This window comes from Dipteris shenzhenensis, chromosome 3 (assembly GCF_047967505.1).
Source record: "Dipteris shenzhenensis isolate YYH24624 ecotype China chromosome 3, Dip_SZ_1.0, whole genome shotgun sequence".
NCBI classification, from domain to species: Eukaryota; Viridiplantae; Streptophyta; class Polypodiopsida; order Gleicheniales; family Dipteridaceae; genus Dipteris; species Dipteris shenzhenensis.
Window position 1 is genome coordinate 21,062,459 of NC_141598.1, and position 27,681 is coordinate 21,090,139.

At 45.4% G+C, this 27,681-nt stretch overlaps 1 protein-coding gene across 8 annotated transcripts in view; it reads right to left on the reverse strand.

Moving 5' to 3' along the window:
- Positions 1-27,681, reverse strand: part of LOC147903504 (FAM91 carboxy-terminus protein) — a 222,079-nt gene that overhangs the window by 40,820 nt on the left and 153,578 nt on the right. For all 8 annotated transcript variants that reach the window (XM_087399493.1, XM_087399497.1, XM_087399488.1 and 5 more), the window contains exon 9: positions 1,360-1,513. In XM_087399493.1, the coding sequence (XP_087255619.1) occupies positions 1,360-1,513 (154 nt within the window). The remainder of the gene's footprint in view (positions 1-1,359; positions 1,514-27,681) is intronic.

Below are 27,681 nucleotides of genomic sequence, written 5' to 3' on the forward strand. Positions count from 1 at the left end.
GAGGCGATGGAGGGAGAGAATCTCCTCAAAATTTGGTATTCACTAGGTTGCCCATGCCGCTTTACGCTCCAAAAGTCACCAGCCAGTCAACCTTTCTATGATTTTGAGCATGAGTGCGCCGAGGACATTATTTTTACTGATATTGGCAAGGAGGCACTCACAAACCTATGCACTTGACTTGGTTCTCTCAAACAAAAGTTGGACTGGGCTCCAGGGGAGTGGTCTTGGTCGGCTTCCACTGCTCCAGATTCTCCTATTCCATCCTTTCAGTATTCCGAGAGGATTGGATATAGGATTCAGCAGAGAACCACCCATCATCTACCTACAGCTGTTTAGTACTTGCAGGCACAAGGGATATCAATACTTTCAGGCACAAGGGATTTCGGAGCATCACATGTCGAGATTCTGGTAATTTTTAGGGGATTAGTAGGGCCAAGAAAGTCTCATACTTTCTTTGGCTAACATGCATTCTAGTTGGCTCTTGGCTTTAGCAGATGGGCAGGTCCTCCAAAGTATGAGATGCCAGCTTGCTGAGGAATCTAGCAAGCACTATTTGTGGAGTTGCCATATTGCCAAGGTGGTTTGGATAGGAGTTTTCTGCACACATTACCCCTGAGTCCTTTACTCTGACGTAGAAAGCATCTCTTTGGGGCAGAGGGTTTGGTGCCTTTGCTCTATATGAATCAGAGGTAGGTGACCATGCCTTCTTCAGGTAGAGGCATTATGGATGTGGCGGCAAACACACATCCACTGCCGCTGATCTACTACCTTCCATTTCGACTGATCTCATTTGTACTATTTGAAGTCAGGTGGGAGATGCTCAAGATTGATAGCATTGATGAGGACCTGCAATTGCTCCTTGTTTTTTCATGTTACTCCACTTGGGATTATAGACCACCCCCATGGTCGTTTATTCATATTGTAGAGGCCAAGGATGGAGTTCTCGCTCTTCCACCTCTAATTTAATTTGTTTTGAATGCAATCAATTACTTCTTACTGCAAAAAGAATGAGGCAGCATCTGCAAGCTGTAAAGACGCTGTTGTTACCTAGGGCTGTGCAAAACATACCATGTCTAGAAATCATCTATTGACAAGTCATTTCTTCCCTGTCTTACATGTGACATGCACGTCTAACATACTTTCTAGGAGAACTCAAATCTTCAAACTATTAACAAGTACTTCGAGAGCAACTCTGTAAATCCACCCCTTTTGGTGTAGGAAGTTCTCTATATGGCATGAAAGGAGTAGTTAACATGCACATCAAGTGCAAGCCAATTTATATGAAACTAAGGTAAATGCCTTTGTCTCTTCCAACAGCAAATATTACAAGTCAAAAGGAGCAGTCCAAAAGTGAATCACCCTTGAAATAGTCATCTGGAAACACTGGCACATCAAGATATACAAGTCCTCTTTTATATAAGCCACGAACAACTTCTGGATCAAGTAGCCCAAAGATGTTGACTTCCTCTTTGCAAATCTTGTCTATCACCATAATCTCATCCTCCGTAAGTTTCTGGTCACAAAAATTGCAAGCTTATTATTGAAGAGCTATTTTCGTAGGGGTATTGATCTTTACATAAGAATATACTAATTTGAGTTTCTGTTAAACATGAATGTGTAAAAATTCACAAAAAGCCTTGAAATTCCAGTTTGTGAAACTGACAAATTGTACTGCTTTTTAAACTAATAGAGAACAGTATTCCTCCTGCTCTCTAAAATATAGAAATAAGCAACAAGGAATGTCAGACAACCATCGTCAAACACGTCACTTCTTATTTGCGGAATTCTTCTAGGTGTGAAGTAACAGTAATACTATGTAGACTTCTGAGTTTAGAAACTGACATCTGCATGAAGCGCATGCTAAATTATGACATCTAACACCAATCTTGGTTAGACTTTGAGGTAAATATGAGTAAAATGAACCTAAAAGAACAGTCTAAAACTAAATACTTTGTATTAAAAAGAAGACGTGTCAAATGGTTACAAATGAGAAGTTTGTTAAAGAGGCATCAATGTGGCAATTACTCCTATATAAAAATAATTACCATCCAGTTCTGGATATGTGGTGATTTCACAACTTTTGAAACAAATTTTAGCTAGTTAGAGAGGTGCCATCATTGCAAGAAGGATGTGTTTAGGACTGTATGAGGCAGTGTGTGACAACGCTCAGGTTATCCTATGAGTTGTAGTTGAACTCCTTTCCCCACTTTTCATTCTGTTTTCTCTCCCTATTCTGTGTCGATATCCCATCGCATTACAATGTATGTACTAACCATTAACCATGTCCTACAGGTACCGAATACTAGATTGAGAGAGAACAGTCCTATGCCCAGTGAGCAAGGTAATTCTGGGATTCCAAGTGCGAGAACAAGTCACCAAATGTTGGCACAAAAGTGACACCCACCGATAAGCAATTCAAGGACCTACTAAGGAAAGATTGGGGACATAGCCTTGCATGCAAACTGAAGCAAGGTCAGGAATGGGTTCAGAGAGATCAGTTGAAGAAACAAAGATCACCACTATGGTGCTCCCAAGAGGGTTGTCACTCCTCATATAGGATGATCTAGGAGATGTTAGGCAACCTAGTCAAGGCATGTTTGTGAAGCAATGTGCTTCAAGTTTATGAAAAGGAAGCACTCCATGGTAAATGGGGGGGCTTGCAGCCAGGATCTCAAGGCTGTCTACATTTGCCTCATAGTTTGAGCCAGTTATATTCCATCATGAAAACGTGCTTTACAGGTTGTACACCATTTCCCAGACTTGAGGATACCTTCAATAGTTCTTTCAACCACATACAAACTCCCCAAATTGCCTACATACACTTTAAAGTATGTAAAATTTTAATATTAATAAAACAGTTCACGTAAGCGAGAACTTTTAAATAGCCTTCTTCTCTGAAAACCTCCCAAACAAGTCGAAAACCAGTGAAAGATACTTCAAAACTGATCGACCAAGAGCAGAACAGTGCAGCAATGCCTAGACAGGTGCAACCGTTGGCGTACAGCAGGCGGCCCAGCAAGAATTGTCATACAGCTACTGTATAGTAGGTGGCTGGTCCTAGGCAGCTCAAAACTGAAGGTGGCTGGTGAAAACAAGCTCTAGAATGCAGACGGCTGTTCAAAACAGAAGCAAATGTGCCGTACGCGCTTGTGCTATTGTACAGTGCTCTATTAGAAGCAAGGAAGTAAACCTCCTTCATGTATGGTTCAACCATACTGTTCAAAAAGTTCTTTGATAAGTCCTAGAAGGGGACAAATTGCCAAAACGAATCAATGGAAGAGGATCAATCACAAGCACAATTCGTCATAGTAGCCATGATAAGCCACCGAATGGGCATAGTTTCTTCATGCAAATGACAGAAGTGAGCTAGAAATGCTGCGCGGGTAGGTGTGGGATGGCCAAGAGAAGCTGTACACACACACTTTTTTTTTAGTGAAATCTTATATTTCTGTGTGGGAAACCTCAAAAGAGGTAAAAACTCACCAATAAGTACAAGAAAAAAATTTAACAAGTAAAGCCTCAAAGCAAAAGTCATGAGACAACCAAGTAAAAAGTTACATATCAAGCTGGAGGAGGATTAAACACAACATCCTCCAACTTCAAATTATTGCTCGGTAAAAATTGATGCAGTGATGAAACCACACCATCAATAAAAACCAGCTGTTTTTTGCTCTTGTGATTCTTCTTGATATAGGCTGGTACCCGAAATTTTTGAATCATAGGGTCAAAAACCTGTTGTAACATGGGATGAAAAGATTCTAGTAAAAAAGGCAATTCTGTATCCCGAACAAAAGGAGACTCTAGCATAGGCATCAGAGGCAAAGGAGCTAGATCAACATCTGTATCCTCCGATGAAAGAGCTGCATCTAATAAAGCAGGACTCAGGATTTCAGCTTCACTTTGAGGATCAACTTGAGAGAGAGCATGTGCAGCATCATGTATGATCCCCTTTGCAAGGGGCACATCCATATCTAGAGGAGAAGGAGGTTGATGATGCTCAACGGGAGTTGGATCCTGAACTTCTTTAGCAAGAGGAAGATTAACCTGTGATTTTTCTACCTTCCTCCAATAATGCTTCGGAGCAGTAAAAGAAGGCTTATCCAGTAAAGCCTTAGCAGAAACCGGAGGAGAAGGAAGAGTAAACTTTATTGTTGAAGAAGGAACAAGAGGAGTGGTCATGGAAGCCGAAGGGCAAGCACGTGCAAAATGACCAACCTACCAGCATCGATAACATGCTGTAGGGAAAGAGGCAAAATGCAGTCTGATGCGCATCGGATGAGCAAATCCCAAATCAAGATCCAGAGTAGAGGGCACGGGCTCCCATAAAATACAAAGGCGAACATCCCGAGTAGCCTGCAAAAACTCTTGTCTCAGAATATGTAGAGGCCTCCCCAAAAAAGCTGCAAGAGTAGGAAGATGCTGAAGAAGAGGCAGAGGCAACGCTTTAAGGGTAATCCAGACCGGACAGTGAGTCAGAAGAGAGGCAGACGGATCAAATCCCAGGGCATCACATAAGCAAAGAAACCAGCCCCATGAATACCAGAACGACTGACAAGTCGCTCCACCACACCAGTGAAAATGGCACATCTGCATCCCGAACAGAAGAAGACTCTGGCATAGGCATCAAAGGCAAAGGAGCTAGATCAACATCTGTATCCTCCGACGAAAGAGCTGCATTTGATAAAGCAGGACTCAACATTTCAGCTTTACTCCGAGGATCAACCTGAGAAGGAGCATGTGCAACATCCTGTATGATCCCCTCTGCAAGGGGCACATCCATATCCTGAGGAGAAGGAGGCTGATAATGCTCAATAGGAGTCGGATCGTGAACTTCTTCAGCAAGAGAAAGATTGCCCTGTGATTTTTCTACCTTCCTCCAGTAATGCTTCGGAGCAGTAAAAGAAGGCTTATCCAGTAAAGCCTTAGCAGAAAACCGGAGGAGGAGGAGGAGTAACCTTCACAGCTGAAGGAGGAGCAGGAGGAGTGGTCATGGAAGCAGAAGAGCAAGCATGTGTAAAATGACCAACCTGACGACACCGATAACAAGTTGTAGGAAAAGAAGCAAAATGTAGCCTAATGCGCATTGGATGAGCAAATCCTAGATCAAGATTCAGAGTAGATGGCACGGGCTGTACGAACACACACACACACACTTTTTTTTTGTGAGAAAAATATTTTATTGCTGTGAAATACTTACATTCATAGGTACTCCAAAAACGGAGTAACTACTACTCAACCGAAAATCTCAGTGTAAGCCATATATACATCATGGTCAATCAAATGAGTTTGAAAGCAATCATAAAACGATTGCCGCAGAGATCATTTGAAAAAAACAAAAGATGGAAAAGTAGGATCACCAAAGACTCTATGATTTCTATCCATCCATAGAGTCTAGAGTGCCCAATAGCGCACCCAAACAAAAAATAAATCAAAACCCTGTCTAGCTAGATGAAAACCAAATAACTAGAAGAACCTGCCAAAAGTAACTTAGGAAATCTCGCTCGAAGCCCTGATGAATGAGAGCGAGGAAATCACAAGTATGTGGACAGTGCCAGAAAATGTGAGGCACAGATTCAGTAGAATGTAGACATCGGTGGCAAACAGCTGGGGAAATATGTCTATGCACGAGTAACTGCCTAGATGGAAAAATGCCAAGTAGGACTCGCCAGAGAAAAACCCGTTACCGAAGAGGGACTTTATAATGCCAAAGGAGACGCAGCCGCTTTCTCCACCACTTTGATGAGCGATCCATATGCCAAACAGAATTGGCTCTGTTAGAAACCCAAGATGGAGGTAACAACACTTTATACAAAGAAGGCACTGTGATATGTGACAGCTTCAAAGGAATGGCTAAAGAAGAGAAGAATGGAGAGTCCAATCCTCAACCGCAGAAAAAGATAAAAGAGTGCCATCATCCTGAAGTATATCCGCCACAGAAGCAATACCTTTGAAAGATATAAAATAAGAACGCATGGGTTCTTGTATAGCCAAAGGAGGGTGGAATACTTTGGACCAATAAATATTCTTAGCCCTCAAGGAATTTCCCAACAAAGAATCCCTGCCATTCCATTCCAAGTGGGATAAAATATGCTTCCAATCAAGAAGCAAACGAGAGACAAAAGGGCAGCCTCTGATCTTGCCTTGAATAGAGCCAAATAGAAAATCCCACTGTTTAGGCTGCCAATGCCCAAAAGCAGAAGTATCAATATGCAACAAAAGAGAGCGGATCATGAAAGCCCAAGGCTGATCTCCTTCTATAAACTGCAACATCATTTTCCCCCTGTGAGCAAGTATATGCACTTGAATTATTGAGTATGTTCAAACCCCTGTGCATCTTTGGAGAACAAAGACGATGCATAGAGAGTAATCTGAGACTTTTCTTGCCATTTTTTGAACGCCAGAAAATCTCCATGATAGCAGACATAAAGGAACCCAAATCTGCCTTAGTAAACATAATGAGGGGCAAATAGAATTGAATGTATGCTATTAAAATGGATTGCGCTATTCGCAAACGAACATGTAATGGCCAAGTTGCAAGCTTCCAATATTCAAGTTTTTTCCTCAGCTTTATGAGCACCCAATCAGTTTGTTGAGAACGAGTGAGCCCTCAACCTAGAGGATAGCCAAGATGTCGAATCAATTGAGAAGGTGGAACAATTTTCCCAAGCCACAAAAGACTATGCCAGCAGTCTTTAGCATGCAACAGCAAGAGCTTGGATTTCTGAAAATTCACATGAAAACCAGCAACCAAGCCATATGTGGAAAGAGCCTGCATAATCAAGGAGAGATCGCTCTGAGTATTTTTCGGGGTAAAGAAAGAATCATCAGCATACACACACACACACACACACACACACACATTTTTTTTTTTTTGTGAAACTAAGAACATTATATTATGAAACATCCATTTTACAATAGGGCAGTGCTCGAGAAAAGAGCCAATGCCCTATCTATCAGAAACTATAAAAGAAAAGCTGAATGCAAGAAACATCCAAATCCTCCTCATGCAAGGCATCATATAAGGATTGCCGCAATGAGGCCCGGAAGAACTCATGAGAGTGCTGAAGAGATGAATTCAGAAATGCATGATTTCGCTGAAGCCAGAGGGTCCATAAGGCCCAGTATTTGACCCAATGAAAGAAAAGAGAATACTGAGACAAAGAAGCTGATAATCTGCTAAACATCCAGAAAAACCTCGAGAACCTATGTGCTGGAAATCTGAGAGATAAAAAATAGGAGATCTTGTCCAGAAGGTCTCTAGAATATGAACAAAACCACAATAAGTGCTGAATACTCTCAGCAGTATGATGCCCCTGAGTATCTACCACATCATCAATGAACCGGATGCCCAACTTCATGAGATTGTAAGCTCTAATTGGTTGTTGTACAGCAAGAGGAGAGTAAAAAACAGCACTCCAGTGAAGGCTTTCCAGTCAAAGAGATGAAGCTATAGAAGCAGGATGGAGAGACCATTTGATGCGAGAGAGCACCTGCTTCCAATCCTGAATCAAGGCAATAGAAAATGGACAACCACGTATTTTACCTTGAAACTTGCCAAGTACTACTTCCCATGGATCAACGAGCCAATGCCCATAAGCATTTGTGCGCGTCTGGCCACACAAAAATGCCAACATAATAGACCATGGCTGCTCTTGCTGAAAAAAAACCTTGAGCATTGTGACCTTTCGTGCCAACACATGGAATTTGATGTTTAGAATATTCAAACCTCCATGCATTCTTGGAGAGCAAAGCAGGTCCATTTTGAGCAACCTCAAAGCTTTTTTATGAAGCTTAGTTTTCCAAAAAATCTCCATGGCTTGAGACATAAAAGAAGAGAGATCTCGAGATGACCAATGTAGTAAAGGTAGGTAAAATTGGACATAAGCTAAAACAATGGACTGGACAATTCGAAGCCAAACATGCAAAGGCCAAGTGGAGATCTTCCAATATTCTAATTTGTCCTGAATTTTGTTGAATACCCAAGACATTTGTTGCTTATTTCTGATTTTCCAGCCAATTGGATAACCCAAATGCCTTACTATGTTCTCCGGATGAATAATCTGACCTGGCCAAAGGAGAGCATGCCAGTCACAATGCTTGAGAGGCAAAAGTTTTGATTTCTGAAAATTAATATTTAGACCAGCTGCCAACCCAAAATCAGAAAGGGTATCCATCAATAAGCGAAGCTCCAGAGGACAATTCTTTGGCATGAAGAAAGAATCATCTGCATAAGCCTGTGCAATGAAAGGCCGTGAGCCAGGAATCTGAAGCTCCACTAGCTTTCTACTATCAACCAAATGATCCATATAAAGAAGCAAAGGATGTCAAGCAATAGCATAGAGCAAAGCACTGAGAGGGCATCCCTGTTGAACTAACTGTCCCAGAGTCCAAGACTCAGACAAATGATTCCCTATAAAGCATTGAGCAGTGGAATCTGAGTAAAGCCAATAAATGACATTAACTAGCTTTGGCCCAAAACCAAGTCTAGACATGGTTTGAGAGACATAATCCCACTGTACGGTATCAAATGCCTTTGCCACATCCACCTGCATGACCAAAACATCTTGAGCTGAATATTTAGCATATTCCATTGCGATGAGAGTATTGGAGATATTATCATGTATATTCCTTCTTCGAACAAAACCATATTGCCTGGGATGAAGACTATCATGAAGAATATCCTTTATCTGATGAACCAACACTCCACTTTGGCTGAATTTTTCATTTGGTATGCCTCTGGATGATATGCAGCTTTCTCCAATCAGACACTTACAGGTCAATCAATTATACCTTTCTCATGAAAAATTCCAGCAAATGATTCGATTGGCTTGCAGGCCATTGTTATCTCATGCTCGGGCGGATATTGACTTTGCTTGGAACTCTTTTGTGCATCACATTCAAAATGTCATTAAGGAATATGGAAGATGGTACATGGCAGAAACCAGGCATCATATCCAGTGGGCAAAATCACACAAGCAGTCCTTGGTACCGATCAGCCATCAAAGGTCCCTTTCTGATTCTGAACAGAGTTCATTGTCTTGTGCTTCTTCCATAATTGATGCCAATGATAAACGCAAGCTTTCCAAATGGCAAACAAGGGCTAGAGTTAAGCCTATGCTAGATAAAGGCTGTTCCTCAAAATCTTTTTTTCGGAATTTACATGCATATAGACAAAGTCAATCTATCATGAGAGTCAGAAAATCAGATGGTATTTGAACCCAAACTTTATCTCAGCTAGAAAAACAATGTCTGGATCATTTTCAGCTTCTTTTTTCTCAGCCATCTTCTTCTACTCCTCAGGTTCAATTGGCTCGGAGCAAATTTATTGATCTTGTCTCTCCTATTGTTTCTTTGCCAAAAGCTTCATTGCTGGAAGTGTCTTTTTCAGATATTGAATTGGATGATGCTCTCAAACATTTGGGTAAACATAAATCCCCTAGCTAGGATGGTTTGACGGTTGACTTTTTTATAGCCTTCTGGGCTGAATTGAAGGGTCCAATCTTGAAGCTCATTAATGTAGCATGGTAGCATCAACATCTTCCTTCAGCTTGGAAGCATGGTCTGGTCAAAAAGCTTGTGCCCAAAAAACGCCTATGTGAGACTATGGCTGACTGGATGCCCATCACTTTGACGCGTGTTATATATAAACTTATTGCTGAATTTCAGAGGGCAGCATATGGGATTTATGAATGGTATTGTCCTTCCAGTGAGGAGAATTATTGAAATCACCACAAAGTATAGCATTAGTGGACCAAGGATATTGCTTTATGGAATCCCACATTCAATCTCTACAAGCTGAAGTTTGAGAGGCATACAAGGAACCAATTTAAAAAATCTCTCCATTGATCATGCATTGGATAATCATCCATCGGCCACAAAGATCATTCTATGCTACACAGGGCTGCAAATCATGTCTGGCTAGAATGCACACCCCAGAGAATTGATCAGAGCCTGCATAAAATATATCATATCCTGAAAAGAACCCATGCTGGCCAGCAAAAGAATGCTGATTATGCTCTTGCAGACACACAATATCTGGATGAGTTGTATTTATATAGTGCCAAAGGAGCCTCCATTTATTCGGGTTGCAGAGGCTCTGTATATTGTAAGAAACACATTTAAGAGAAGCATGCATGAAAATATGTACAAGAAATGAGTAGTCCTCAGAAAGAAAAGGAGGCATAAGGCCTCTACCATTGCCTCACGGTCTTGCTGACCCTCATAATCCAATTCCCTGACCAGATCATCTTCTTCACAAAGCGGAATACCCTTCTTGACTGCACACACACACACACACACTTTTTTTAAAGTAATATCTAGTGCAGTATATTTATATGCTCATGAATTTACATGATGGGAGGTCTCCGAAATGGAGAGTATTCCAAAGATCAAAAAACCAAAGAGAAAAGCTCTATGCAAGAAGCATCCATATCACCCTCATGGCAGGCATCATATAAGGATTGCCGCAATGAGGCTCGGAAAGATTCATATAACTTGTGAATCTGCCGACCCAAGTATGCCAAATTATGCTCACTCCAGATTGTCCAAAGAGCCCAATATCTCACCCAAGAGAGAAATAGTGAGTATGGAGACAAAGACCTCATAAATCTGCCAAAGAGCCATAAATGTTTCCCAAATCTGTGACTTGGGAAACGGAGCCGAAGATGATCTGAAATTCTCCTGAGGAGGATCCTAGAACACGGGTAGTGCCAAAGCAATTGAAGAACAGTCTTTGAAGGAGCCTGACATCTTAAACATGTGGATGGTGCAATGCGACGTTTAGCAAGTGTGACCCCCACTGACACACACTTTTTTTGGTAAAATCCAGTGCACTGTATTTATATTGTCATAACTTTACAAGAGGGGAAGTCTCCAAGAATGGAGAGTATCCCACAGATCAGAAGCATAAAAAGAAAAGCTCAATGCAAGATGCATGCATATCACCCTCATGGCAGGCATCATATAAAGATTGCCGCAATGAGGCTCTAAAAGATTCATATGACTTTTGAAACTGGCGGCCCAAGTATGCCAAATTGTGCTCTTCCCAGATTGTCCAAAGAGCCCAATATCTCACCCATGAGAGAAAGAGTGAGTATTGAGATAAAGGCCTCCTAAATCTTCCAAATAGCCAAAAATGTTTCCCAAATATGTGACTCAGGAAACGGAGGCAAAGATGATCTGAAATTTTCCCAAGGAGATTCCGAGTAGACGGGCAATGCCAAAGCAAATGAGGGACAGTCTCTGAAGGAGCGTGACACCGTAAACAGGTGGGTGGTGCAATGTGACGTTTGGCAAGTGTGATTCCCATTGACAATGTGCCGGTCATGCATCTCCAAAGAAAGAGTCTTTGTTTCAAAGGCATTTTACACCTCCATAATAGTCAGAGATTCTTCCGCCACCATGAAAGGGGCTGCCTGATATGCCATAGAGTATTAGCATATTGATGAATCCAAGGGGCAGGTTGAAGAAGCTTGTAGACTTTGATGGAGGTCAAAACAGGCAGAGCAATAGGATGAGAGCATGTAGTAGAGGGATATAATTGCCAATCCATAAGCCTGTCTGTGTCAGCCATAGAGGGAATAGGTAGAAAAGGATGCAAGAGATCAGCAATTTTCTTCCATATCAATCTGTGATGCATTCCCAAAGCATAAGAGGCAGTGGCCTGAGGAAAAGATAAGACATGGCCGTGATCATCTACCACATCATTGATGTATCTAATTCCCAATTTCATGAGATTATATGCCCGAACCGGTTCCTGTGAAGCAAGTGGAATGTCAAAGATGGCACTCCAATGAATACTTTCTTTCCTCATTGAGTTTGTCCCCGAATGATTATCAGGAGCCCATTTGACTTTAGAAAGCACTTGTTTCCAGTCCAATATCAGAGCAGTAGAGAAAGGGCATCCAGGAATCTTCCCTACAAATCTCCCAATGACAACCTCCCAATGATCAGTAGTCCAACGGCCATAAGCAGTTGTCCTCATGTTGACACACATGGATGCTATCATACAAGTCCATGGCTGTTTTTGACGGAAAAAGGTATGGAGCATAGTCGCCTTCCTTGCAAGTACATGATATCTGATATTTAGAACATTAAGTCCTCCATGCATCCTAGGGGAACATACCATTTCCATCTTCAGCAGTCTCAATGCTTTCACAGCAGTTTTTGTCTTCTGTAACAGCGGCTGAGATATCTCTGGAGGACCAATGTAGCAAAGGCAAAAAGAACTGCACATAAGACATTACAATAGACTGTACTATTCTGAGCCTGACATGAAGTGGCCAGTAGAAATTTTCCAATATTGCAATTTATGTTGAAGTCTTTGGAAGATCCATTTTAGCTGTTGCTTCCTAGTAATATGCCATCCTATAGGATATCCCAAATGCCTGACTACATCTTTGGAATGCACTATCTGACCAGGCCAAAGAATAGAATGCCAGTCACATTGTTTCAGGGGAAGCAATTTGGATTTGTCAAAGTTGACATGCAATCCCGCTGCTAATCCATACAATGATAATGTGGTCATAAGCATGTTGACTTCCAGAGGAGAGTTCTGTGGCATAAAGAAGGAATCATCAGCGTATGCCTGTGCCAAAAAAGATGCAGCCCCAGGGATTTCAAGACCAGTCATCTGTCCTGTGCTTGTAAGATGATCAAGATACATCAATAGGGGATAAGTCGCAATGGCATGGAAAAGAGCACTAAGGGGGCAGCCCTGTCGGCGGATTGATCTACCCAATATCCATGACCGAGATAGATGACTTCCGAGAATGCACTGGGAAGTAGATCCAGAATAAAGCCAATAAATTGCATTTGCTATCTTGGGACCAAAACCCAGCTTTGTCATGGTTTGAGAGATAAAATCCCATTGTACAGTGTCAAATGCCTTAGTAATATCTACCTGCAATATGAGCACATCTTGATTCGAGTACTTGGCATATTCAATTGCAGTCAATGCATTGGAGATATTGTCATAGATTTGTCTTCGCGGCACAAACCCATACTGATGAGGATGAAGGCCCGCATTCAGTATCCCATGAAGCCTATACACGATCATTTTGGCAATGAGTTTGTAAACTACAGGCATCAAAGTAATAGGCCTCCAATCTGACATATGATCACAGAGATTTTTTTTGGGCACAAGTTTAATTATGCCATGCTTTGTAATAGAACATCTTTCAAATCATCCCAAAAAGAAATATAAAATTCCACCGTAAGACCATCCCAACCAGGGGACTTGTATTTGCTGAGATGGGACAATGCATTATCAAGTTCCGTATCAGTAAAAGGTCTCTCAAATAAAAGAGCATCATCCATTTCCACTATCCCAGAAACATATTGAAGAAATTCAGTCCTCGCATCAGTCATTTGATTTGATGGGGAGCTAGGGGTAGAGAACAGTGTCTGGAAGTAATTTTGGCATTCATCTTATGGAGATCAGAGAAGGAGTGCGTCCAAGAGCCATCTAGCTTCCTTACCCTTAGACATGAGTTTTTCTTTCGAGTGGCATGCAGTCCCTAGAAGAAGGCTTTGGATGAGCAGCCCTTATCCATAAGGGGCTTCATTCTTGCTCTAATCTGCCATTTGTGCAATTTCCGCTGATCATTATCAGTCAGTTTGATCCGGGCTTGTGAGAGGGAATCATTTTCTGATTCAGAAAGAGGCCTTAAATGTGAAAATTCAGTCAACTGTTGTGTTGTCCTTTTTGCCCATTTGACCTCGTTCCTCCATGTAGCCATGTGCCAGGTTCCATACTCCCTAATGACATTCTGTATACGAGAGACAAAGCTGTCCCAAGCATAATTCATGTCCTCCTGAGCATGCAAAAGCAAGGGATGAATTGCAAATCTGATCATTTGCTGGAAATGTTGATGTCTAAGATAAGCCTGATTAACATGCAATAATCTGCTGGAGAGAGTCGGCAAATCATCCAGTGGCATACCAAATTGCAGATTTAACCATAATGGGGCATGATCTGACAAGCTAAAGAGAAATCTATGTGGAGATGAAGGCTAAAATCTGCATATTGTTGTGGATAGAACAAATACCATCTGTCAAGCCTAGCCCAGTATGTAGTATATGCATTATGATGAAAAGTATATCCGGGCACTGACCCTTGTAGAAGCAGCCATAAATCTTCAGCCTTCACTGAAAGAAGCATGCTATCCCATTTCTGTCTTTCCGATGAAAGCATATGAGATCTTGAAGTGGTGATATCTCTCAGCAGAGGAGAATTGTTAAAATCTCCACAGATAAATGCATTGGATCTCCATGGATATTTGCTTAAAGAATCCCATAGAGAAGCCCTCATGGCAGAGGTCTGGGAGGCATAAACTGATGCAAGCTCAAAAATGTCACCATTGACATTACATTGTATGACTATCCATCGGCCACTGCTGTCATTGAATGCTAACTGGGGCTCCAGCTCATGACTGACCATTATGCATACCCCTGAGTAGGTATTGGTACCAGCATAATATATATCATAGCCGCCAAAGTGATCATGATGACCAGCCTTAGAGTGTTGATTATGCTCTTGCAAACAAACAATATCTGGCTGCATTTTATGTACATAATTCCAGAAAAGCCTCCACTTTGAGACATTGCAGAGGCTCTGTACATTGTATGTAAAGCACTTAAGTGTTTGATGCATGAAAGAGATATATACAGGAAAGAATAAGTATGAAACAAGATATCAGAGAGGCAAAGCCTCTGCCTACATGGGTTGCAGGCTTTCATGATCCATAAAAGATATGGCATTCTCCCCTTCTTCAGAATCACATATGGGAATACCCTTCTTCAAAACCCCCACCCAATTTTGAAGGACAGGAGCTGAAGTGGAAGCCTGTCCTGATAAGGGAGAAGAAGCATCCCATTGCCGAGATTGAAAGGGGCGTTGCACACACACAGAGCGTGTCTGAGTCTTTCAAGATGATGACAAAATTTATTTATTTTTTGGGGTGGAAATTTCGAAGCTTTATGTCACACACTTTTTTTTTTTTTGGGTGAAAATTTTGTTGATTTATATTACAGAATCACAATCCCAAAAATGGGATGTGAGAAAATACATCACGAGAAGATCTCAATATATGACAGATACCCAGCATAGTCTATGTACTTAGTTTGCAAGCAATCATAGAAAGATTGCTGCAGAGAGTGCTTAAAGAAAGAGAAGTGAAAAAGTAGGATCACCAAAGACTATGATTTCTGTCCTTCCATAGAGTCCAGAGTGCCCAGTAATGAATCCAAGTGAAAAATAAATCAAAATCCTGTCTGGGTTGGGTGGGTGTATCCCAAAGAGCCAGAAGAACTTTCCAAAGGTAGTATTTGGAAATCAAATTCGCAAATGCTGCCCAAGGAAACTAAAAAAACCACTAGTATGGGAGCAATGCCAAAGAAGCATGCATTACCGCTTCATGTGGCAAAACTATTACTGGAATGCTCAGCCCGTTCTGGCATTGGAGCTTAAGGTTCCTCTTCAGGACTGGACTCTTTCTTCACCGGGGTCATCTTGTCATCCTTTGAGGCTGTCACATATTATTGCCTCTTCTTTATATAAAGGGCTTTTGCCTCCACCATGGGTTTCTCACAAGGAGAATAAGCTTTGGCAAATGAATCACACTACAAAGTGGTGGCGGAAAAGATTGAGACAGATTTGAAGCTCAAAAATTCAACTCCGACAACAGGACTTCTTGTGGAGAGCTTTGTTGGGAGTTCTTTCATCTGGGCAACTTTTAGCACGCAGGGATATTGCTCCATCCATTTGTCGCACAACGCAGTGTCCAAGCTTCAGAAGTGTCCCCCGACAAGATGCATGCAGCTTTGCTGCCATAATACAACCAAAAGATGATATGCTGCAATTTCTGACCAAAGCCCAAAGCTTGCATGGTCTGAGCTATAAAATCCTATTGGATGGTGTCAAAAGCCTTTGCAATATCTACTTACAACAAGAGAACATACTGTTCAATATATTTGGCATACTCAATCCCAATATACTGGGCATTTGCAATATTGTCATTTATGTGCCTACGAGGAATAAAACCATACTATGCCGGATGAAGGCTCAAGCGCCGAACGCAACGGGCTAGACGCAGGAGAGAAGATCGAGAGGCACCCGCGGAGGAGCAATTGTAGGAGCCCTTGGTTGGAGACCCCTCTGTCCTAGCGGCCATTCCACAAGTGTGCTGAGATGTTCGAAGTGGATGTCTCCTTCATGTTGCAGTGGGCATGGAAGATTGGCATTGAGCCAGTGTCCACCCTGGTACGCCGACGCACGGACACGAACTACTCACCCTCCAAACCCCCCTCAAAGTCACAAAAGGCAGCTTTTTTGAAACATGCACCCACTCACAGGAGAGCCTTGTTTCCTGCTACCCCGTTCTCATGAGTTGGACCATAGTTAGTTGGAACGTGCATGGGCTCCACGATCGTGCACGTAGTGAGCCGCAGTACCTGATCCTTTGGCAGGAGTTGCAGAGGGCAGTGGTAGGGCGACCAATGGACTTCCTTTTGATACAGGAGCACATGTTTTCAGCATTAGACATCTGACGATGCCATCACCTTCTTTTGGGGAGAGGCCCGGAGGTGTGGTCTCCTGCCATAGGACAAAGCAGAGGGGTTTGTATCTCGGTATCCAAGGCGGTGGTCCCAACTATCTATGACCAAGGTGAGCTCAGGGCGGGCATTTTGGAAGGGAGTCAGGATGGGAGAGTCCGTCCGGGCTTTTGGAGGAGGCTGACAGAGTGTCTTCCATATGTCGGCTCCTGGAACGTTGCAAGAGACTTCAACAATCTGGAGTTTGGGGAGGACAAGCCCTTTTCTGAGATGCCAGCAACAGAGCGGAGCACATGGGAGCAATTCATCTTCACGATCAGTGATAGAGACCTGTGGAGAGAGCCAAAGCTCCTTCTCTTCTCATTTGGCTAGAGGTGACATGATGAGAGGTTGGATCGCTTCTAAGTTGGGGACTGGGCACTCCGCAGAGGTGGCTCTATAGGGATCCTAGCAAGCAACGATGTCAGACTACTCTCCAGCAGTATTATACCTACAGCAGCCCTGTTGTGGGCTTCCCCAAAAGGAGGTATGCATTCCAAAGGACCTATTAGGTAGGTCCTTTGGAATGCGGACCCCTCTCTCCAGCAGCACCACGATGTCAAACCACTCTCCAGTAGTATTATAACTACATCAGCCATGTTGTGGGCTTCCCCAAAAGGGGGTCCGCATTCCAGAAGACCTACTACAAAATGAGGAGATTCATCTAGGTATTGCAGAGATTTAGCAGCAGCCAGAGTCAATACCTTGCAAGAGCTGGGCTTCGTGGGTGGCAGATGCGATTCAAAGGAGTAGTGAGGAGTTGCAGCCTCAAGCCCTTAGATGGAGGAGGGATCTTCAGGAGCTCAAGCGTGGAATGCGACAAGACCTCGCTTCCATAGAGAGGCTCAGGGAATAGGACCAAGGATCCTAGTGGCTTAGGGATAGGTATGAGAGTGCGCATCTTGAGCTCCAGAACACAGAGATTTGGCGGGTTGAGTTTTCCTACCAATCCACCCAGGCCTGTTGGGTTCAACAGGACTAGACCTCGATCGGCAGGGCACGCAGCTACAGCGATTACAGGATCCGCGAGGCATCTTGCACACTGATCCACATGAGATTTTAGAGCTGACCACCGATTTCTACAGCCAGCTCTTTCAGGCAGAGAGGGTGACTCCAACTTGCCTTGTGGTCCGAGAGGTAGTCTGGGACCATGTTCCGCCAGTAGTCTCGTAGGAGTTGTGAGCATAGCCTCCTGGACAACATTTTCATGTTCAGGGAGGCTGTGGATTGGGCCATGGAGGAGTCACAGCCTTTGGCCATCCTTCTCTTGGATTTTGCGAGGGCTTACGACAGGGTGGAGTGGTCTTTCCTAAAGGGCACTATGCAGAGATTGGGTTTCTCGGACAAATAGATTTCTTCGTGCTATATATAGGGAGCTCTAGTCGAATGCTTATCCGTGGACATGTGGATGAGGCCTTTTCTCTCTCTCACTCGCTCCGCCAGGGCTGCCCCCTAGCTCCCTATCTTTTCATTTTTGTGGTGGAGGCATTGGGCTACGTCTTGAGATCGTGGGTGGCGGGCCTCACAGGGTTGAGGCTCCCAATCGGATAGAAGAAGCTGTTAGATTCCGAGTTTGCAGACACAGCCTTATATGTAGAGGGCACCGTGGTGAGCTTGGAGAGAGTTCCGGGAGCCTTCACTATTTATTGTGAGGCCTCGGGGACACGGATCAATTGGACAAAATCCATCGGTTTCTTCACAAGCTTTGAGAAATGCCTTTGGCTTGCACTGGATACCACGGGGCCAGACCGGTGCCAAGTGGGTATTGATATTACAACAGAGCAGCAAATCACCCTCGTTCTTGATAGTATTCGGCGCAAGCTTCTCTATTGGAGATCGGCCAAACTCTCCCTAGGAGGCTGTGCCTTAGTAGGAAACCAAGTCCTTCTTACCACGGCCTGGTACATTGCCTCTTGTTGGCGCTTTCACAGAGGGTGCATTGGATAGCTCTGACATCTGGTTCGGAATTCCTTTGGACGGCACGAGGAACACCAAAGCCCGGGTCACTTGGCAGATGGGGATCGTGCCGTAGACATTGGGAGGCTTGGCTAACATTGATCCGGAGATGCAGAGTAGAGCCCTCTTGGGCAAGTTGGTTGTGTGCGGCCTCACCCCTGGTGCAGAGCCCTAAAAGCTCCTTTTACAGCAAGGGCTTCTCAAGAACACCCCATGCAGTAGAGGATAGTGGCATCACTCACATAGATGGATTTTCTTAGAGGTCTTCCTTACGGGGAAGGGTTCCCCCATGATGATGAGCCTCCATAGGGTCTGGCAAAGATTAACATGAGACCTCATTTGTGCTCAGCCCTGTTACAGAGAGGAGTTCGAGCGTCAGCCCCTCACTTGGCACTCGGAGATCAGGGATGAGGATGGACGCATGCTCGCGGACAGCGTACTCACATTGGATGGGCACAGTGGGACAATGGCCCGGCTTGCTCCTTTGGCAGATGGAGTAGATTACCCATGGAGAAGCACATATGCGAGGGGCGATGCAGCGGATGAGGGAGATTGACTTCGCCATCTCTGAGTCTTGGTGGGAGGGACTCCATATCCACTCTGGGCATTGCACATTGGCAACCACAATTTCACTTTTTCTACATAAAATGATCAGATTGGTGGGAAGATTGGGCACATTAATCCCCCCAGCATCCCAGAGCAAGATGCCCCCAGATGGCGCCTCTGGCTTTGGAAAGGTAGACCCCTGAGGGATGTCCAGTGGGATCCGGGAGAGTGGTTTTGGCTTTCCAGGATCGGCCTCACCAAGCAAGTGGACAAGGTGCCCTTTTTTTCCTATACCACTCGGATTCACAGGAGGCTTCAGATGGACTCTTCAACATGGACCCTTCGAGGGGTTGGGTTGTTGGGTGTTGGAAGCAATGGAAGCTCAAAAATGGAAGCACAATGGAGAAAAACGAGATGTTGTGATAGATTTCTGCAAAACTGAAGTGTGGAGACTCAAGGGAGAGACATCATAACAAAACCCTAGGACTAACTGCCCTAACTGGACTAAGTGTCTTAACTGACGTAGATGGTACATAAACTAACTGTACCAATAGTCCTAACTGACTATAACTAGGCCTACAAGGCTCATACCAAGGTATAAGTGGCATCTATGGATAGCCCATGAGATAGCCTACGAATCCCCCTCCATGGTATGCACTGAAGTATCCTGGACATGGCTTAGGATACCTAAATATCTAGTGTCATGGTTGCACATGTTCGTCTCATAGGATATAACAACCTATGACTGTACAGAGTACAACAGATCAAGTGACAAAAGGTACTAAGTTTAAAGCTTGCCGAAAAGCCTCAAACTTAGGTCGAGGTAGAGCCTTCGTAAAAAGATATGCCAAGTTGTCTTCAGTGGGAACAGAAGACAACTCAATATCACCTGCTGATAATCGCGCTCTGACATAGTGATAGTGAACCTCAATGTGCTTTGTGCGAGCATGGAAAACCAGATTTCGTGCGACAGCCAAAGTACTCTGACTATCAGTGAAGATGACGGTAGGAGCAGTCTGACATGCACAAAGATCTGCAAGTAGCTTCCGAAGCCAAACACACTCCACTGTAGCTGTAAAAGCCGCTCTGTACTCAGCTTCACAGCTAGAAATAGCAACTATACTCTGCTTCTTGCTGAACCAAGAAACACATGAAGTACCAAGCATTACACAGTTGCCACTATGTGACACACGAGTGTCAGAACAACTAGCCCAATCACTATCAATGAATCCATGCATGACTAGTGAAGTATCAGCCCCATAAAGAAGGCCTAAATGCAGAGTGCCTTTAAGATATCTGAAAACACGCTTCACGGCATGCCAATGGGGTGCATAGATGGGTTGTGCATATATCCACTCAACTCTGAGACAACATACTATAAATCAAGTCTTGTATGGCATAGGTAAATCAAACAACCAACTGCCTGCTGATAGAGAGTGACATCACATGTACCGCTGCCATCCTTAGAAGATAAGTGAAAACCAGTCTCTAATGGTGTGGATACTAGCTTACAATCCTCAAACTGAAAACACTGCAAAAGCTGTCCAATGTACCTGGATTGTGACATCAAAATGCCCCCCTCATTGCTAGCAAATTGAATGCCCAAATAGTAGTGCAGAAGACCAAGATCAGACATAGCAAATATCTGCTGCAAATCAATTTTAAGATCTGCAATTTGCGGTCTGTTAGGTTCTTTGAGCTGTTGCTCCTCCCCGCTCCCTTGCTGCCCCCTCTCCTTCAGCCCCTCCCTCAGTCCCCTCCCTTGCCCTCAGCCCCTCCCCCTCCCCGGATGAGACAAGGGATATAGGAGTCGTCTGGGGATCTCAGCAGGGTTGCAGTATTGTATAGGTCTTCCCTCGCTAGAGCCATCTCCATTGAGAGGAAGGATGCACACTCCCGATTCATGTGGAACCGGTTCCGACGCACAAACACCCGTGACCTTTTCATAGCAATATGCTACTTCCCGCTAGACACATCCCACTTCGCCAGAGTGGCACGAGAGGAGGGTGAGACATCGCCATATGCACCCTTACATCAGGGTATCCCAGACATTTCAGTGCGCCGGGAAGTTCTCCTTGTTGGGGACTTCAACGCTAGGACGAGCATGCGCCAGGCACCACTCCTAGACTTTCGAGATGACTCTATCATGCTACCAGACATGGACCTAGACGGCGGAGCAAGTATGACCAAGACCTTATTGGACCGACATAGGCCTATTACACCATATGGACACGTGCTCCTTGATCTGGGCACGATGCATGATATCTCATCATCTACAACGGGCTTGACCTATGGCCCTCCTCAGATGGCTTTACTTGCTTCCCACACAGGGGGGGCACTAATGTAGTAGATTACATCATGGGATCCCCTACCTTCACTTCATGTATCACCAACTTCATCGTAGCACCACTCCCTCTAGGAGCTAATCACACATACCTATTCTTCACTATCACCACCCCACGCTTAGCCACACCACACACACCACATAGGAAGCACGACACCTACCACGACATACACTCTGATCACAGCCTCTCACCGGCCTACGTTGGATGCCTAAACAGACTCATAACCTACATCGATCACATACCACTCATAGAGGACCGTGCTGCCCTGATTAGTCGCACACTCCACGAGGCTGCCCTCCAAATCTTTCCCCACACCACATGTTCCGCTACACCACCACCTCTTGATTCTGTAACCTGCAACATTTGGTACGATGCGGAGTGCAAGGCTTATCGCCGACAGCTCCGACTTGAAACCAAATGTCACCTCCCGAACACACTAGATACGGTACGCAAGTACCGACATCTTGTACGTCGAAGAAGCAGGCATTTCTTCGTCGAGATGAGGAGGAGCTACTGCACATCTTGTACAGTGACAACTCTTAAGGATTTTTGGCGGAGATTCCTTGAGCGTAGGTCTCCATCACCCCTCACCGACACGAGAGTTTGGCACACGTATGAACACCATCTTTATGATGTCTCACACCAGCCCACTCTAGATCTCATACACACACATCGCCCCACCACTTGCACGTTGTTCACCAGAGGGGGAGTCAAGGACGCGAAATTGAAACTGCACAATGGCCGAGCTAAGGATCACAAGGGGCTATGCACTGAGTTTATCGCATATGGGATCGACACGTTAGCCCCGATCCTAGCAAAGCTATTCAATGACGCTGTTTGCCTTGGCTTACCCTGCACCTGGACACTCAACACCATCACCCCCATCCACAAGGCAGGGGATCCCATGGACCCGAGTAACTAAAGGACTATCATGATTGGACATGTGATGTCCAAGATCTATGCAGCTGTATTAGATGCATCGGTCAACCTGTTCGCAGAGATGAGAGGGCTTAGAGCAAAGGATCAGGCCCAGGCGAGACCATGGGACTATGGATCACATACTCACACTCAGGAGTGTCATTGAGGAACCAGATCAGGGAAGGAGAGGGTATATTGCTGCTTTGTGGATTTCCGCAAAGCCTTTGACACAATACCTCGAGCTCATCTCATCACACACCTACAGACACTAGGATTCGATCAGGAGATCATTTGGGCAGTCATGGCATTGTATGAGAGAGTCTCAGGCCGAGTTCGAACAGGCACAGGTTGGACATATGAGATCTTGAGTACCATAGGAGTCAAACAGGGTTGTCTCTTCTCACTGACCCTGTTTGGCCTCTACATCGATGAGCTTGAGACTTTCATGGGGGCGTTCGGAGGGACCGGTTGCTCACTTGCCAAGATCATCATCAAGATTCTTCTTTATGCAGATGACGTGGCACTCTTGTCGTCCACACCCGAGGGGCTCCAGCGGCACCTGGATGCACTGCAGGCTTTTTGTTTATCCCATGATTTGGAGGTCAACCTTGGCAAGACCAAGGTCATGATCTTTAACACCTCTCGAGCAAACATGCAACAAAAGCAGTTTACTTTTACTTTTGGTGGGTCACCAATTGAGATCGTATCCTCATACACTTACTTGGGGGTCATCTTCTCTAGCCCGACCTTCACGATGAGACCAGCGATGCAGGCCAGACTGAGCAAGGGATACGCCTCACTGGCTCGGCTAGAGAGACAATGCTTCCACTCCCACTTCCAGGACCCTCGGACCAAGGCTCTTCTCTTCGACTCCTTGGTCCAACCAGCCGGTATGTATGGCAGCCCTTGTTGGGGGCTTGACATGTCAGAGATAGAGTGGACACGGGTGGAGCGCCTGCAGATCCTCATGCTCTCACGGATGATCCAAGGAAAACCGTCTATACCACATCACATCATTCAAGCCGAGTTTGGTGCTTCTCCACTCTAGCTAGATGCAGCCTTTCAGACCATTATATATCTACACAGGGTTAGATCATATGGGGACTGCACATCAGGGAGGCAGAGGTTGCCATGGTTGGCTCTCGATTCCTCCATGAGGTTGGCAGCAGAGGGAGACGAGCGATGCTGGTATGCACGGACTCACAAATGGTTTGTGAGACTAGGGTTCCACATTGATAGGATACCTCCTTTTCAGTACAGTTAAGATGCCCCTCCGGTACTCCCACCCACCATCCCAATCGGGCCACACACCAACCAGGTCATTCGTGAGGATCTCTTGCAGCTACACACCTTTAGGACCTGGTTGGAGCCGAGAGAGCTTTCAGTGAAGCTGAGTTTCTATAGAGATTACTGTCTTCGTATTTCGGAGGAGGGATTCATCACACCACCGGAGTACACTGAGCTTCATATGCCTCACTCACTACGGATCTCCATTGGACAGTTTCGGGTATCATCACACCGCCTCCGCATAGAGAGAAGCAGAGCAGAGGGGATTCCAAGGGAGCATCGCTTACGCATATTGTGCGACTGTCAGGTGGTCCAGTCGGAGGAGCATTTTATTTTTAGGTGCCCAGTGTTGTACTACAAGATCCGAGGTCGCTACCACTACCTCTTCAGAGACAGCTCCGGGCTCCTTTCCAGATTCCTCGCCTACCCAGATCAGAGATGCCTCGCGGCCTTCATTCACGAGGGGATCCGACACAGTGAGTACTTACTCAGGCGACGAGGCTTGGCCACATCATCAGACACCTCTCAGAGCAGGATCACAGAGTTCTTCCCATTGAGCGACATTGATCGTCCAGTCTCTAGCCGCAGACATGACAGAGACCCCGACCCAACGATCGCAGCACGACACACGAGAGATCGAGGGGACACACAGATCACTCTGGGAGACCTCTCGTCTCATTATTTAGACCCGGGATATGTCCCACGAGAGTCACAGTGGCTCTGGTCTTGCGTCGAGCCTCGTCCAGGAGATCGAGACGTACAACACCCCTTGATAGGCACTAGCGTCCCATCACCGGCTATGCACCAGCTAGGGCGACATGACATACGGAGGATTCCGCTCCGCTCCAGTCCTTTTCTTTTCATTGTTACATCCAGATGTATTTGATTTGATTATGTATGATTAGACTTAGGATTCAGCATGGGTGATGATGCTCGTTTCAGTAGCTCCACCCTTACTGTGATTTGTGTCAGGTTTTCTTTCAGTCTCATAGACCCATTGGTCTTCCGAAGACTCATATAAAATTTCTTTCGTTCTTTCTCCCTCTCAGCCTGCCCCGTCTCCTCTCAGCTCGCCCCCTCCCCTCCTCTCCCTCTCAGCCCGCCCCCTCCCCTCTCAACCCGCCCGCCACCTCCCCTCCTCTCCCTCTCAGCCCGCCCGCCACCTCCCCTCTTAGCCCGCTCCCCCTTCCTTGCTCCCCCGCTCCCTCTACCCCGCTCCCCTCACCCCCGCCTCTACCCTTCCCCCCGCCTCTACCCTCCCCCTACCCTTGCCCCACCTCTACCCTCCCCCCCGCCTCTACACCCCTCTCCTCTACCCGCTCCCTACCCCCGCCTTTCCCCCCCCGCCTCTACCTCCCTCTCCTCTACCCCCTTCTATCCTCTCCCGATCAGCTGCCCCCTCCCCTCTCAGCCCCGCTCCCCCTTCCTTGCTCCCCTGCTCCCTCTACCCCACTCCCTCCCCCCGCTCCTCCCTCAGCCCTCCCTCTTCCCCGCTCCCTACCCCCCGCATTCTTTTTCCTTCTTCCTGTCTCCCCCTCTTCCATCTCCCGCAGCATTTTTTGGGGCAGACGGAGCCTCAAAAGTGTCCGAGTTGGCCCCCTCACCTCGATTGGCGATGGATATTCCTTCAGCCAATCCATCACATGTAGCTACTTCCCTTTCTGGTATTAGTGACTTCTACCACTCAGTTGCTTGTACTAGGAGATGAGATATTCTCAGACGTGAGATTGGTGTTCACCAGCAGTTGGTAGCTTTGCAGAGGGAAGAGCAGAAACGGCCTTTAGATGCTTGGATTCAGGAGCGCCTTGCTGCAGCAAGGGCTCATCAGCAGATATTGCCTGATCAGAGAGCAGAGTATGCCTTTCAACATGCACGGGAGTCGTTTTGGATTCAGATGGGTGGCAGAGTCAATAAACACTTTTTCTCTACTCTTGGCCCTAGAAATAGTAGAGAGAGTGTATCCCAGCTTATTGACTCACATGGGGTTTTACAGACAGATCCAGATGATGTCATGCGCATAGCTTCAGATTTTTATGCCGCCCTTCTTACTGCAGATCCTTACACACGGGATAGAGAGGATGCTGGACAGGTTATTTGGCAGAGCATCCCCTCGTTGGTGAGACCAGATATGCATGTTTTGCTTGATGCACCTTTCACCAACACAGAGTTCAAGACTGCACTTTCAGCCCTTCACAAGGGCAAGTGCCCAAGTTTGGATGACCTCACCCCTTCTTTTTTCATTGCATTTCGGGATATGATTGGAGACTACATTACATCAGCCCTGTAGGGCATTTGGGACTCTGGCGAGATGCTCGGGACGCTCACAGAGGGTCTCATCCACCTTATCCCGAAAGGAGGTTGCAGAAATTTAGTGTCCTAGTGGAGGCCTATCACACTTTTGGGGACATGTTACAAGATTCTGGCCAAGACAATCAGCCTTCGATTGCAGCCCCTTCTCCCAAATCTTATTCATGACACTCAGACAGGATTTGTGCATGGCAGAAGTATTTTTGATAACATTTTCCCTTTTTGGGAAGCTTCAGAGTGGGCCATGTAGAGCGGCCAGAATCTCGCCATTCTACTCTTGGATTTTGAGAAAGCTTATGACAGAGTAAATTGGGGTTTTTTGGAGGGCACCCTTCTACGTTTTGGCTTTACTGATGCTTGGATCAGAGGTGTTTCCTCTTTGTACAGATCAGCCCACAGCCAGGTACTTATTGGTGGGGTAAGAGTGAGAGATTTCAGATTTCCAGATCAGTCCGTCAGGGATGCCCCCTTGCTCCTTTTCTTTTTTTATTCGTGGCTGAAGCTATGAGTATCTATGTTAGATCTCAAGCTAACATCTTTGGGCTGAGACTTCCCATCAGAAGGGAAGAGGAGCTACTTGACAGTGAGTTGGCAGATGACACAGTAGTTTACTTGGATGCCACACCAGAGACGCTCACTTCTTTCAAGACAGCATGGGATTTATTTTGCTTGGCGGCGGGGCCGCAGATAAATTGGCATAAATCCAATGGCTTTTGGATCAATGATGAGGACACTCCAATTTGGGGGCTTGACATAGGATTCACTTGGGTTCTGAGGGGTGTGCCTGTCAGGTATTTGGGCTGCCAAGTCGGCTTGGATATTTCTTCCACGCAGCAGTGTGCTCCTGTGTTGGAGAGCATCAAGAGGAACCTCCTTTTTTGGAGGTCAGCCAAGTTGGATCTTGCCTCTAGAGTTGTGGTGGTTAACTAGGTCCTCTTGGCCATGGCCTGGTTTGTTTGTTCATGTTGGTGCCGTTCTAGGGACTGCATCACTCAGCTCGGGAGACCGATTAGAAATTTTCTTTGGAGTGGGCTTGATGGCACAGCAGATGCGTTAGCCAGGGTGGCTTAGGAGACACTCATCCTCCCTACACAGGAAGGGGATCTCAATATTATTGATCCAAATTTATAGTGCAGAGCTTTACTCTGCAAGATGGTGGTGCGGGGACTTATGCCAGGGCGGGAGCCGTGGAAGGCATTTCTTATTAGCAGCATACAGACGTGCATACCTTCTTCAGGAGGAGACTGGATGAGCAGTATTAGGTGGATTTTCACCATAGCACACCTCAGATTACCTTCGTCCCCTCTCATGGTTGCCATACTGAAAGCATGGGCCAGTTTCAGAAGCACTCTTCGGAGGATTCCTCCTTCCTCTCTCTGGACAGCTGCTCTCGTACGGGCTAGCAGAGGAGTGTCTTGTTTGCTGTCTTTTAATATGTCAAGGAGCCAACGGGGTACTTGTTTAGGCTCCTGAATTTCTGCTCTTTCCTGGTTAAGAGCCTTGTGCAAATGATCCTCATCAATGATAGGCATATCAGGCTGAATTTCTGCATGCACATGTGGCTGTAAATGACCAACAGATGGAGGAGGGACAACCTTAGATGGAACATCATCCCGAGCATTAGATGGAAACAAAGGCATCAAGCTGTCAAATATGTCTGGGGCATCAACATCGGGCTGTTTTTGACAGTCCAGCAAAGGCATAGTGGCATCAACATCGGGCTGTTTTT